Raw genomic sequence first — 16,136 nt, 5'->3', positions numbered from 1 at the left:
GTATATGCAAACGCATGCATTAGCAAGTAACGTTTGTTCCCGTGACAGGGATCTGTTTCAAAACCAAAACTCAATGGCAAACTACAGACTCACACCAACAGTTGCTTTAAAAGCAAAGAGAGTACGTAGCGTACATCTTGCACGGCTTTGTGTAAACCAGCCACAGGTCGGATGTTTGCCACAAACATGCCAATCTCCGTGATGCGAGCTCGGAGATATTTTGTTGCACCTACTGCAGGTTTTAATCTTGCATATTGGGGTTTGTCGAGGTCTTTCAAATGGAGTTCGCTGGTGCATACTTTCATTCTTCGTTCCCTATTTCTCTGATATTTGCGTTTTTGTATTGAAAATTGGAAGTAGAATCAGATAATGAACTGGCAGCGGTAGTTCTAGTATTTTATCTAAAATATAGATTTCAAATAAAAAAGCGACTTATTACAACCCTTAGTTACATTTTAAATCTCTTGTCGCAAATCAAAATAGACTGGTCAATACAACAACGTACCGTTAAATCTAAAATGATCTATTAAATCCGTTTCATACCGGCGTTTCAGTAAATGGACCCTCACCGAAACGAGTTGAAAGAGGAGATTTCGTAGGATTTTCTCTTCGCTTTTAAATCCGTTGAGTTTATATAAATCGCACGTTCTCGTTTGTGTGAAAATCTTTGTTATTCACGGTTTATTTTTGACCAACGCTTTGTTGCGTTTTTTACCTATTCCTTGACTGTAAATGAAAAATATTCACTATTATTGCCGACATTGTTAATCAAGCCTATTGTTTTGCAAAACTAAGTAATAATATTACGAAGTCATTTTATTTGACTTTGAAAATAAAAATAATGCTTAAAGTTATGCTAATGCTTAACCGCAGTAATTTATTTATTTTTGAAAAGCGAAAAATGAGATAGAAGTTTTATGTAATAAATTTTATATGTGAATAATTGCGACTGCTATAACAACCTGCCTTCGCTGTACGCATGCGATCTGTGATCATATCCCGCTGTGACCAAGCGTGCACTCAGCGTGAGATCACCTCACTTGCTGCAATTGCTTAGGATTACGATATCAACAGAATAAGCTCAAATTTTGAATAATAGAGACATTTAGCTTTACTTGTTACCTTTATATATATTATTCTACCTCATTATCGCATTTAGGGTTGTTCGGGTACATCAAAAAGTAACTTATTTAAATTAAGAAAATTATTTGGAGCAAATCTCTAGCGTAATATGTTATCACTACATCTCGGAACAGCGTTGAAGAAAACTACGTTTGGTGCTTCGCAATATCGACGATAAAGTTAACAGATTGCAATCAACTAGCGCTCAGCAACGGCCCAAGTTAAATTGCTTTGCATCCTCGCTAATAGAACCTAACCATCTAGAGTTACCTGCACTTAGATTGTTGATTTGACATTACTGCCTACGATTGCCTCACTTAAATGGTAGTAAAATTTTACAGCTTGCCTAAATTGAGATAACCACTTATAGTTTTCGTTTTAACTTTAGTAATTCTAAACGGTTTCTGTTGAAATAGGTTTGGCTATATCGTTACAAATTCTCATTACGGTTCAGTTTAAAGTTATATTAGAGTCGCTTTCTAGAACGTTTTCTGTTTAAAGGTTTATTAATATTAGGAAAAATGGAAAACATGATCTCAAAGTCATCTTTTATACCAGTGTAGTTTTAGTAGAATTTACATTTTCTTGTTACAAAGCGCCAACGGTCTCAAAGGCAATAGCTTCTTATCCCGATAATGTCATTTTCTCGCTTTTACGTTTTGGAGTCCCGTTATGACCACAATCGATTTATTTCTGCCCTTGGAATGTTATGGTTATGATAGTTCAAAAATAAAATATATTTACTGAATGATTTAATTAAATTGTCTATTAAAATAACTATCTATTTTATAAATAATAATAAAATTTATGAATACAAGTATTTCAACATTCGATTATTCAAAAGGCGACTAAGATGTGAGTTATGTTCTTCAATACATTAGTTTTGTAGATACAAACACCGTATAATCACTGTAGTTTTAATTGCCGTAATGTAAAACTCTTATTCATTTTCTGCAGGTGTGGTAATGTAATAAATAAACATTTCTATTTAATATTTACTATCATAATTTTGTGCATAATATTCCGCATTTACCTCTGAATAATAAATGGACAAAGTAAAAGCTCTCGTTTAATGTATTCAGAGTAAAAATTTCAAACCACGAACGCGACAAATGAGGAGTGTGTAAATAAAGACAAATTTCCCTCCCTGTATTTGCATTTATTTAAACGAGTACGTGAAAAGTTATTGTTTCGTTCGAGGGTGGTATTGCGTAGGGAAAGTATAAAGCTTAGACCTGTTATCAAAAACCTCACTCTATTTTATTACGAGGTGTGATTGTTGAATAAATATACTTCCCTCCATTGGAGGTACGGCTATCCTATTTTAAATAATTGCGAGAGTTTATAATTTTTTCTTGTATCTCCACTGCTAAATCTCTGAAGAGTTTCTTTTAGAATTTTGTAGAGGTTAAGAAGTAACTTATGGCTAAAGATTAAGGTTGTTCTTAGCTCTCTAAAATTGTGTTTTTAAAATGTTAGCGGGCCTTGTAAGAAATAGTTGTGTATAGTAAAGCGACATAGCATTAAGTAGTCTCTCCAACATGAAATTATCTCTAGCTATCTATTTTAATGCCGAGTTTATTTTAAGAGTAGTTATTTGCCATTGCGTTTTATGTAAACTGATTAATCTATATTTGATGAAAATTAAAGAAATTAAATTTAGTTCTTTATCTCATAAACGTAGAAACTCTATTATGTGTTATTAAAGATATAAGCAAAGGAAATATAGCCACATTGTTTATAACGTCATTCTAAATATTTTTATAATATAATATACTAAATTAAAATCCTTTGTATTATTTTGCCAATGTTCCATTCACATTAGTGTACATATTTATCAATATTACGTAATGTTCGTAAGTAATTTGGCAGCTACACGAAATGTCTTTCAAGTGATTATAAAACACGACATGTCATGTAGCATGCAGTGTTCAAACAGATGTCTGTGGCAGTAAATCTCTGTCATCAAATATGCGATAAGGTCTTACCGTTATGTTGACTGTTGACAAATGCAAAGTGATGTATTCAATACTCGAGGCTCATAACTTGACATGCCCATAAATATGTAATGTTTAGTTGAGTTAGAAATACTTTTTATAGCATACGACAAAGCTACATACTTTAAGAACTTTGAAGATATTTGAAGACAACCAAACTTCACTCTAGCTTAAACCTAAGCCTACTCATTAGTAGAGGAATCCTGTTCCCAACAGTAGGATAGTGTATAGGTTCATTTTGACATTATGTTACTGAATGAAATACCATACTTGTCTTCTTAAAGGTAATATTTTACAAATAGTTATTCTTTCTGTAGATGTAAATTAAAAAAGCGTAAGCTTCGAAGAAAATAAAAAGTAATTAGTTTTATACGCCCTATTGCCCCAACTACTTTAGCGAATTGTTCGTAGTGGCAAAATTACACTTTCTAATGACAAAGTCATAAAATTATCTGAATTCATGGCACAATGTTAGCAGAGGTAAAGACGAATATGTGGTTTCATTGATTAACGCAATGTCAAAATGTCCCTGTATAATAAAAGCTGATGTAAAACATACCTACTCCAACAAAAGTACAAATATGTCGCCTAATATTAACTGATCCCAACCGCCCATAAACACCTATAATATCAAGAGAATCATGGATGCGATGCCGGCTTTAAAGGAAAAGAACGGGGATTAGGAAGGGACGAGGATGCTATAGCCTCCATATTTCATGGCATTTTCAACCATAGATTTTGAATTTACCGTATCCTAAGTTTTTGCTCTCTACATATACTTAAGAATGTAGTTTAATGTAATTGAATCAGCTATAGTATTAGACACAAAGTGAACCTATATCAATATTGGTTATTAACTCCAAATTGGAACTCCAAATGTAATAACACTGTGCTCAATTTATTTGAAAACCTTTGTTAAATCTTATTGTCTATATTGTACGTGAACACCGTTGGAATAGAGAAACTAAATTATTTGTCTTTACTACCTCCTTCTTTATTGATACATTTCGCTGTTAATTAAAAGCTTTCAAAGGCGAATTATTTCCTTTGAAACAATTCCGACAATATTTCTTCTTATGAGCTATACCCAAAGTGTATTTCCAGGAAGGTTCTGAGAGATTCTGTCTGTTTTATTAATGACTAGGTGTTTCTCGAGTGTCAGCCTGTGTGAAAGACTTCCTGGAATAAAAGTCTCGTTGTGTTTCCGAAAACGCGCACTATATCTATCTGTGTGCCAAATGTTCTATATATTCGTTCATTAATTTCTGAATTTACTTACATACATACATACATAATATCACGCATTTATCCCCGAAGGGGTATGCAGAGGCGCAACTAAGGCACCCACTTTTCCCCAAGTATGTTCCGTCCCATGATGTGATAGGGGGCGAACCTATCGCCATTTCGAGCACAAATTCCAGACTCCGGGCTGATACTGAGCAGAAAACCCAAATATCACTTTGCCCGACCCGATTCGAACCCAGGACCTCAGAGTGCTATTGTACCGGACATGCAATACAACTACGCCATCAAGGCAGTCAGAATCTCAGTCAGTCAGAGTCAGTCTGAATTTACTTCAATACCAAAATTATCTTCGGAAACCTTGGGATTTGTAATATCCGTGAGATAAGTAGGTACATCTGGTTCTAAAATGGCGCATAAGTGATGGCAATGTTCGTCATATGAAAGGCTTGTATGGTAAGAAATGTAAACACGATAGGAATTTGTAGAGCCTGTGCCGATCTGTCTTCGGTAAGGATTGACAGCTATTAGGACCCGTACAATGGACCGCGAAACAGTTATTTCCCGCTAAATTACCATAATATTTTACTACGTGAACTATGTAACTTAAAAGGATTATTTGGAGTTGATTTATTTATTTTATAACAACGCCAAATAATTCAATGTTCATGCAAATAGTTGTTTCATTCATCGACTCCATTATGTAACCACGTATAGATATGCAGCTCATTTGGGATTTAATATTGATCTGATAATTTACTATAACAGTTAAATTAACCCTGATTACGCAATCAAGCAACATGATTGGCTAGCTGGGGTAGTTGATTTTGCCTACGGGTAAATGACATTTTACACCGAAACGAAACGAAATGAAACGTTGAATTAAAATGTTGAAATATTTCACTAAAAAACTCACGCCGAATTGATACACCTCCTCCTTTTTTAAAATTGGATTTAATTATGTATACAAAAATAGTAAAGGTTTTTTTATTTTCAGATGTCAGCTATATTTAGGTTAACAATCGAATAAACCTTAATATATTCCTGAGTACCAACTTACCCTCTTTTAACTCACTATCTATTTGCAATTATGTGACTAACTCTTGATAATATTCTCCAAGTTACGAAATTCCAATAAATAAATATTAATAAGGCGTAAAATCTTGTATTGCAAAGCTCAATTCAGATAAAATTGCGAGCACCACGCTATTCAACATTGACGAGAACATTAAACAAATTCGACAGTTAATTCTTCCGAAATGTAACGCTTTAACGCTTAACGAAGCTAACTTTTTGTGGCGGATTAACGATTAACGAAGTTAACTATTTGATTAACGGTGCCCAGCTATGTAAGTTATAATATACTTGTCCACTGCTGAGCATAATAAATTCCGATCTGTATCTGACATGTCGTTTCATTTTCGATATTTTGAAATCGATAGTGTCACATTACTAGCATATAAAAATTACCTGAAGACCGACGACAATCTTGTAAATGTTGAATGCTGGAATGAGAAATGAGAATGCATCTCTTTCTGTCACTATATCCAAGCCATAAGATAATATAGAATCAATATATATTTTCATGTACATAGCTACTTTAGAATGTCTTCTATCATATGGCTAGTTATTATTCTGTTGTAGACTCTTACGTAGTATATTACTTACTAAGTTACTCTATGTTGGACTCTGCGTATAAATATATATATTTTCTTTTAAGGCGATACCGTTGAAAAAATGTAATATTAATAATCATGGATATTTCTGCCTTTAAAATTTCATCATATTAAATTTTAAAGGCCGAAATATCCATGATTATTAATTATTTTACGTTTTTCTTCAACTGCGAGAACTAATCACTAACTAGACGTGAATTTAAATTCTTTACTTGCCAATACTTGTTTAGTTACCCAGATTAAAGCCGAAACAAAATGTATGAAAATGGACCTTGAGGTATCGCCTTAATACACCGGTCGTAATCTTAGTGTCGTTTTAACTTTTTGTAGTACGGAAAGTCGATACTTTTTACGAAATTCATACCGGCAACACTTTTCATGAATAAACAAAACAATGTATTGTCAAGTTTTGTTTGTTGGTTTGTACCAAAGAGTACAATAATATATACGGACGTTTGTACTTTAAACTCATCAGTGTGCACTGTGCACTTGTAATACTTAGTGTGCAAACTTTGATGTTTGAGGTATGTACCTTGTAGGAACCTTTTAGACTCAACGTAAATTATTAGATAAGTAATTTCAATTTAAAACATGAAAAATACGTAGATACTATTCTCGACTGGCTTCATATTAAGTATATTGAAAATTATAGATACGTAGGTAGGTATTCTCAGCATTACAATTAATATTAATTTATTAGAATAATTATCGTAATTACCTAAGTAGTGAAGTTTGAATATTCAAGGGTCTTGAACGATTTTGTATGTTATTCATACGTCCTCCTATAGATATAATAAAGTTGCAAATTTTGCGTGTTAGTACCTACATTAAATATATATAGAAAAATATATGTACAGGTACCTACTGTATGTCTGTTTACTCAATTATTTGTTGGAGTATCACGCCAAACCACCTGTGGATTCTAAATCCAGTTCCTGAAAAATGCTTTATTATGTGTATCTAGAGTAAGTCGAGGACAGATGACATAGGAGATCCGGACCAAACGGGTCCTGTATGTTTTGTGGTACGGGGGGGTTATTGGGAGGGGTATGAGATAGATCAGTAAGTACACATAGACGATGTTGTAGGTATAGCTAGTAATAAATATTACTTATAATCCCGTCCAATGGATGTTGTGCAAATTCTGACAATATACGTAATGGATGGCAGTTTTATACTTTGTGGATATCTATATCTGATTTTTTTAGTGTCATAATTAAGATAATCGCCTCTTGTCAGCTACGCAAAACAAGTATTAGATATCATGTTGTATAGCATTTTACGGATAAGCAGCTTATTATGTGATTATCACTATTTCCAGGTGAAAAACGATGATGGCACTAACAGGAATAAAAGTTTTGGAAGTAATGGGTCTCGCACCTGGCCCACTATGTGGAACAATCTTGGCTGATTTTGGAGCCAGCGTTACTGTTGTTCAAAAGGTTTTGAATTATTTTCTTAATAATAATATTACAATCTCTGTAAACAGGCCTATTGTCGGTCATGATCTATCTGCTTACCGTCTTTTGTTTTGCTGTCACCCAATAGAAAGCAGTTTAAGGTATGTAGCAATGGGATGGTGCATATGTTCGTTATGTTAGGCGATATTACTTAATTTCGTTACGATAAAGAGCGAAGTAAGTGAAATATGAAGCTGGTGGTGATATATTTATATCTGCGCGGATAGCAACCACCGTACACAAGGTATTAAAACCTGACCTAATGGCCCACGCAAGTGTGTCGCATTCCGGGGTCAGCTTGTGTATATCTGGTTCCAACAGGCCGGCATAATTGTGTCGACTACCGAGTGGTAATCAGTAACCATCTCTCGTCAGTCGACATTCTATTGGACCCCATTCCACTTACCAACCGGTGCAGTGGGGTCACTTAACCGAGATACAGCGTTATATGGGTTATAGCTGTATAAGTAGTTGCCCACCAAACTTATTAAAGTGGCTGACGCGAGAAATAACCCCGGCTTTAAAATTTGCGAGAATAAATAATTCTATTGAACTTTTGTTTTATTGAGAGTTTGTTTGAACGCGCTAATTACAGGAGTTACTATTTCGAATTGATAAAATCTTTGAGAGTTGAGTAGCCCATTTATCGAGGAAGCTATATGCTGTATAACATCACGGTATGACCAATAGGAGCGAAGCATCAATGAAGAATGTTGCATAAACTGGGAAAACGGATTCCTTTTGAGAGCTTCCGCGTGTGCTGCGTACAGTTAAAGTTATGCAACAAACCCTACCCTTAACGACGCCCTAGGGACAAGATCAAAATCTTGTCTAATGTTCATGTAGTGCCCATTGCGATTACCGTTCGGAACTAAATTCTCGAAGTTATCGACGAATACGGCAAGTCTAAAGCAAACTAAGCAAGGTCTTCTCATCCAAAATTTCTTAGTGCCTGAAGGCAACAGTCTACGCCTACGTACGGCACTAAGATGTGACATCCGACCATGGGCCGGCTAAATGGGGTTCAAGGTAACTCACTGTGGGCTTGGTGTTTTTCTACGCGATCAAATCAGAAAAGGGGCGATCCGTAGAAGAGCGAAAGTCATTGACGTAGACCGGCGGATTAGCAAGCTGAAGTGGCAGTGAGAAAGGCACATAGTTCGCAGAACTAACAGCAGATAAGGAAAAAAGTTCTCGAGTGGAGACCACCTATTGCCAAGTGCAGCTTTGGAAGTCCATCTGTAAAGTGTACAGACGACTTGATGAAGGTCGCACGAGCAAGCTTAAATTGACAGGTCCGTCTGGAAATCTTTAGAGGAGGCCTATGTTCATCAGTGGATTTCATGTGGCTGATGATTATGACATGATTTAGTTATTTTAATTCAAAATGCCACTGCCCCTACACTATTCTTGCAGTTCATTTGTATTTCATTGTAATTATTATCGAAAATTATGTTAATATCGTCTTTTTTATTTCAGACAGAACCATTTCCATTCGATGTGATGTCTCGCGGGAAGAGAATGATATCCATTAATCTAAAATCAAAAGAAGGTGTACACATTTTCAAAAAATTGTCTGCATCTTCAGACGTCGTTTTGGATACATTCCGGCCTGGAGTTATGGAAAAATTAGAATTAGGGCCTGAACAACTATTGAAGCAAAATCCTCGTCTTATTTATGCTAGACTCACGGGATATGGACAAAGTGGATTCTGTAAAAATATGGCTGGTCATGATATTAATTACGTAGCAATGTCAGGAGTTCTTTCATTGTTAAGCAAAATCAAGAGCCCCAATACCCCCAATTAACCTTCTGGCGGACTTTGCTGGCGGTAGTGCAATGTGTGTTCTCGGTATTTTATTAGCCCTCTTTGAAAGGACAAAATCAGGCAAAGGACAGGTATTGGATGCAAGTATGACAGAAGGATTATCATATGTAGCCACTTGGTTATTCAAATCAAGGGATCTGCCAATCTGGTTGGGAGAAGCAGGAACTAATGTGTTGGATGGTGGAGTACCTTTTTATAATACATATAAAACTAATGATGGAAAATTTATGGCCGTTGGTGCTTTGGAACCACAGTTCTACTCGAACTTTTTAAAAGGATTACAATTATGTGAAACTGAATATAGCCAAATAGGTGATCACGAAAATGCAAAAAAGTTTGCAGAAGTATTTTTATCAAAAACCCAAGAAGAATGGTGCCAAATATTTGATAATTTAGATGCATGTGTTACTCCAGTTTTAGACTTTGATTCTGTTGACAAATATAAATACCATACATTTAGGAAATCTTATAATAGAGATAATGATGGCAAAAATTGTGCCAGAACCAGCACCACGGCTATCCCGTACTCCTGGCAAATCTGTAGGATGTGAAAGTAAATCAAAAGCAGGTCAACACACAATAGAAATATTAAAGGAATTGGGATATGAAGATAATAAAATAGAAGAATTCATTAAAAAGGGTCATGTCTATGTTAACAAAAAGGCACAACTATAGAAAAACACGACGAAAAACAATGTTTATTCCAAAACATTGATAATCGCATTTTTTAAGTTCATGAAATCACATTTAACTGATGATAAAGAAGTTTTGTTGTATAATAACATAGGGTCAATATTTATTAAATTTAATACATTAAATATTTTTTTTAAATCAAACTTGATATGATTTATACCTAAAGAAAAATTTTCAAGCCCAGTTTGACTTCTATTTTGCAATTGAATTAATCTTTTCTGACCAATATAACACAAGAGTTTTATAAAAGCCTCATAGTCCATTCCAAAAAGTGATTTTAAAATCAATTGACATTGCATTGGATATTCAGGTGTTTCTTTAAATTCAATAATTTCATGCTGTACTGACAGTAAGGTTTTTGCCAGGGAGTTGCAGACAATTTGGATGTTACATGCATTTACCCAGTTATGATTTATAGATATGGTATCTTCTACATTCAATACTTGGTGGTACCATCCAGAAGGTACAAATATACCATCACCTTGTTCTTGAATAACTTCAAAATATTTTATATTTTTGGTTTTGTCAGGATCAAATATCATTGGTAAATTGTCCAATGAGTCTTTCAATTTATTTTCTTCACCTGGTGGAAATAAAATCCATTTCTTCTTTCCAATTACATTGACTGACCAGCTGAATGATGTGTAGACATCTACATGAAGTGGTGTCCTAGAAATTAAAAAAGTTCTTAAAACACATTCTGATTTATTTAGTCAAACATAATTAATATAAGAATAATTAGTATGAAATTTATAAAATCTTATGCACAGGTAATGTACACAGCACACATAACATAAAATTATACTACACTAGCTTACACTTGTGGCTTTGCAAGCATTTGCTTTTTAGGATAAAATTCTGGTAAATAACATACAAATTTTAATGACAACCGAATGTGGAAATCAATGGAGATAAACTTTTGTTCAAATTTAAATATATCAATGGTGAAGTGTCAATATATTTATAATAACTGCAAAAACATAACTTAACAGGTAAGGAGGAGAATAAAACATTTCATTTTGTTATTATAACAGTTTTGAATTAAGTAGTTATGTTTATTATGTATAATAAGCAGATTGCAATTGTTATATTATTCAATATTGTTATGAATATTCAGTGTGCATTACATTATTCACTTAAAATTCATTATATATAAACACTTCATCACTGATATATATGTAAAATTCCACTTAACTTATAATAAAGACATAAATATATCAATGGCTGAAAGGCTAATTGACTTAAGCAACATTTTTCTTTTGGAAAATTTCAAGGAGTTAAAAAACAGAAAAAGTGCTGATTTTAAATATATATGAAACTAAGTGTTGCAAAAACATAGTTTTGTTTATTTATGGTAGTATTTCAGTGTAGGAATGACTAAAATAGTCTTATTAGAATTTTATAATAAATGAAAATACTTACCATGAATATTTTGGTCCAATGTAAACAAACATAAAATCATCTTGGTCATTGTCTTGAGCATATTCATTGAGCCAGTCTGAAGCAAATATGCTTGGTATATCATAGAATTTGTCATTGGGTCGTAACTTTTCAAGTGCCAGTCTTTTAGATAGAGCAGTTTAGATTTTTCTGAGTCCCTTAAATAATTCATGTAGTCGCTGACCTTCATATCAGTTTTACAGTGAGCATTATATGATATGTTATTACAGTCTGCCACAGGAGCTTCCAAATCCCCATAATTCTCAATGAAATAATTATAATTTATTGTATTATTTTCAATCCATTTCTTTGTGCACTCCCATTCAGAAGTAATATTTTTTATTACACAAGGTAAATTATTCACTAAATGATTGTTATAAAAATCTTCATATGTTAAGTTTTCAACAGTATATTTATCACATTCCCAGCGTATATACCCATCTAAAAGCTCTTGTTCCGATTTTCCATTGACATTACAACCTATTTCGATCTCATTCATATTGAAATTCATTTATAAACCTATGAAAATAATTACATGCATTTAAAAACACAAAGACATGATATAATTAAATGTGTGTAAGTATTTTGGAAACATAAATCGATTATAAACTTTTCAATAATTATTATAATAATATTATGCCGTTCAACATAATAGTATAATAATTGTGTTATCTTTTATTACAAAAAGTCCAATAGATTCCTTGAAATTAAACAGTTTCAGTTTTATATCGGATGAAGCAGCTTGAATAATATACTATTTGATATATTGTAAAAATGCAAGACTAACTATTGACAAGTTGCAAATTTTGCAAATTTGCAAATAAAAGTTGAAACTGCAGAATGACATATTATATTCTCTTTGGTTGTCAAAGAGAATTATAATATATATGCATAGTTGTTCTGAGTTATCCCAAGTGTTGCAAACAATGATTTTTGCCAGAAATTCCGTCAAAAATCTGTGAAACATTTTCAATTTCACATCAATTTAATCAAAATATTTTTAAGAACTAAAAAGAAAATTTTGTTTGTACTATTGTTCCGGTATTTTTAATAAATTGTTATAATATTTTATTAATTTTGACTAAAAAGAAACACCAAATAGAGTTCAGTTACGCACCACAGCACCAGAACATTTTAATCAACAGATCAATTCATCTACCTAGTGTTATTATAATAATAAGAAAACGTTAGGCATCAGGCCATATTGTGCCCCGTTTTCTATTCGCCCATGCCGCCATATCTGGCGGGAAATCCGTCAAGTTGGCAAAGCTAGTTACTAGTTATGTTATAATGGTTATAATGTCATTTGTCAAAATTTAAATGACATTGAGGCCTTGGGATTGCGTCCACTATACCGGCCCGGCCGGGCTGACCTTATAATCAAAATCCGTTATTGCATTGCAGTCTCATTGCATTAATATGCAATGGGACGCCACGGAATTAATCAGCCTTAAATTAACATAATCATTCAAGAAAGCGTATTCATAATAGGCAAAATTAGATGATTATTACAGCTGATCCAGTAAGATTGAAATAATAGTTCCGAAATTACAGGTTGTTAGTATATATTATGTAGTGACTATTTAAAACCTGTTATCGTGTATGTTTTATTATACCATAGAGGTTATTAATTAAAGCATATTATGTTATCTTTTGGTTTTGGGAATGTCGAATGTAAGACTAGTGAAAAGCTGGTATCTAAGTGACCTCATAACGGTATGGAAGGAACTGCAAGAGAATGTCACCATCTTTTTCTTACTTATGAAAGTTACATAAGCAAGAATATAAAGAAGGTTGTAACAGTGTGAAAAGGAACTCTTGTCCATCTTGTGGAACTGGACCTGTTTTTGCAATTTTTTCGTTACGGCTGCAGTTGGTTATTTGTTTTATGTTTATACTAGTGATGTAACGAATGTCATTTTTTGAACATTCGCGAATGCGAATATCTGCTACCGACATTCGCGAATGCGAATGTGAATGTTTAGTTTTTGTTCAAATTTGGCGCCAATTTTTAATGATGATTATCTAAATTTTATTATTATCTAAGATGATAATTATCTAAACATTAGAAAGTTATGCAAAGACTGATAAAAAATTATAGAAGAATTTGTTTTTGTTTCTTTCAATTGCTTTTAATTTCTTAGTTGCTAATGTGTTACAAGTTCTAATGAGAATTACATTTTTAAGCTTTATTAAAGTAAACGAAATAATTTTGTTTATTTTTAAAGTTTAATATTCCTCTACTCAAGTTTAATTACTAACTTAAAAACATGGTAAAAATAGTTAATTAAGTAATTGGTATGTTTTAAGAAAGAGAGATATTTTTCGAACCCAGGACCTTAGAGCGCTGCCGTACCGCACATGCAGTAGAACTATGCCACCGAGGCAGTCTACTATTATCTTCAATTTTTTTTTTCTGATATTGACATTCGCAAAACATTCGCAGAAATTTTGCAAATGCGAATGCGAATATCCAAAAATATGCGAATATTCGCGAATGCGAATGCGAATATTCGTTACATCACTAGTTTATACCTGTTATATTTAACTGTTACGATAAATATGTCTCACTACTGCGCCGCGTTGCGTCGCGACACGCTATCAACTAAAGTACTCCGATTTTTGACTCGACTCGGCTGGTTATTTTCAGGATACAAATAATATTCACATTCCACAATCTTTAAAAAATTCTCCTCTAGCGACCGGGCAATGAGGGTCGGGACATGAAGTCATGCTCCACAAGAATGTTTAAAGATTTGATATAGTATGTAGTCGTTGAGATAAATCTATGATATAATTTTAGTTTTGTTAAGTTTCTGAACGAGTAATTGTCAAATAAGAAAAAAAAATGTTAATTTGTCATATTGTGATGGCGGTGCTTGGGGAGTTTCGCTAATTTATTTCTAAAACGTACGATAAAGTATATTATTATTGTTTTGATAACTATATTATTGTTTAGTTTATATTTTTTTTTATACGTGTGACTATTGTCATGTATTTACGTGTGAGTTTTGTGACATTTCTATGCACTTTAGTTGTTCGCGCTACGAATAATAAGACGCTCAAGAAAAAATATACTTATTGGAAACTTATTAACACATAAAACGCATTTTCTCACTCAAAAATCTTATATGTATTGGTAACATTTAATATAATTTCAAAATTGTTTTGTTGATGTTCGAAGATCAGTATATCAACATGAATGATGTTCGTGATAAAGTTGTCCCGGGATCTTCGTCGTGGGAAAACACTTTAACCCACAGTGACTCCTCTCCGGAGAATCAGTCTTCGCCGAGTGCGAGTGGAGAGACACCTCAGACACCTGGAGCCCCAGCGCCTCTCGCGCCACATCTTGCAACAGAATTACATCCAGACCTACTGCAACAAGGTTGGAGAAAGTATTGGTCCAAGAGAGAAAATAGGCCGTATTTTTGGAACAAATTATCTGGAGAATCTATGTGGGAATTACCAGCTATGAAAAGAGACTTTGACCCAATAACAGATCCACTTGGAATTTGTCATCCAGGGTCCAATGCTGGCAACATGACACCAAGTGCAAGTAAACGAAGACCATCAGAGGACAATGGTCCACCAGCCAAAAAATTTGTACTAGCTGGACCCTGGGATATTGAAGTTTCCACTAACGTGGTAATATATGAAACGGCCTCCTACAATTTGCCCCCATCCTCATCCTGATATTGAAGGTTACCGTTTCACTCTAGCTAATAAGTTAAGACAATGTTATCAGGAACTGTGTCATACCAGGGAAGGAATAGATGCACCCAAAGATTCATTTAATCGTTGGCTGATGGAGAGGAAAGTTAATGACCAAGGAGGATCTGACCCCCTGTTACCAAGTCATTGCTTCCCAGAAATATCACGGTCCATGTATGAAGAAATTATGAATGACATTCCTATAAAGTTAACACACCCCAAGTTTACTGGAGATGCTCGAAAACAGTTATCAAAATATGCAGAAGCAGCTAAAAAAATGATTGAATCTAGAAACGCTTCACCAGAGAGTCGTAAAGTAGTGAAATGGAATGCAGAGGACACATTTCAGTGGTTGCGGCGCACAGTGGGGGCGACATATGACGACTTCCAAGATAGACTGGCACACTTGCGGGTAAAAAGAATTATATTTTAATAACATTCATTTTGAACAAATCATTTATTCCAATAAAACTCAGTCCAGAATATTTAGACTTCTATATTTTACAATTTGATGTTTAAATTTCAGAGGCAATGTCAACCACACTTAGCTGAGACGGTAAAAGCTTCAGTGGAGGGTATTTGTCTCAAGATCTATCACCTGTCAGCAGATTATGCTCGTAAGATCAGAGAAAAACATAGTGCTCTACTCAAAGAAAATGGAATACAGGTTTAGTATTTTATAAAACTCATTTTAATAAAATAAATATACTTGTGATTTAATAAATAATTATTCAATGTAAATTAAATAAAATCTTATTAGTTACTTAGTTTATTTTGCCATACTGCTATGGGGAACATTGTCATTGGCACTATATTGTAAGAATTATTGGAATATAATGTTGATTAATATAATCAATTGTTGATTTTGTATCTGTTGCTGTGCCTCCAGAGCTACTCTATACTGTATTCTTAATTAATTAATTTTCAAGTTTTATAAACTTTATAATGCGCTAAGCTCTCCGT

The 16,136-nt window shown here is 33.6% G+C and overlaps 1 protein-coding gene and 2 pseudogenes across 1 annotated transcript; 2 read left to right on the top strand and 1 right to left on the bottom strand.

The window, feature by feature from the left end:
* The first annotated feature begins 6,328 nt into the window (after positions 1-6,328).
* Positions 6,329-10,162, top strand: LOC119193684 (annotated as a pseudogene).
* LOC115450528 (2-oxoglutarate and iron-dependent oxygenase JMJD4) lies at positions 9,997-12,305 on the bottom strand. Its single transcript, XM_030178576.2, is given in 3 exon segments — positions 9,997-10,688; positions 11,442-11,568; positions 11,571-12,305. Coding segments are annotated over 3 exon segments (1,191 nt in total). The 5' UTR covers positions 11,971-12,305; the 3' UTR covers positions 9,997-10,024.
* A 1,970-nt stretch (positions 12,306-14,275) lies between these two features.
* Positions 14,276-15,936, top strand: LOC119193685 (annotated as a pseudogene).
* The last annotated feature ends 200 nt before the right edge of the window (positions 15,937-16,136 follow it).

This window comes from Manduca sexta, unplaced genomic scaffold, assembly GCF_014839805.1.
Source record: "Manduca sexta isolate Smith_Timp_Sample1 unplaced genomic scaffold, JHU_Msex_v1.0 HiC_scaffold_911, whole genome shotgun sequence".
In the NCBI taxonomy this organism is placed as follows: Eukaryota; Metazoa; Arthropoda; class Insecta; order Lepidoptera; family Sphingidae; genus Manduca; species Manduca sexta.
The sequence above is the reverse complement of the archived record's forward strand: the minus strand, read 5'-3'. Positions and strand labels throughout refer to the sequence as shown.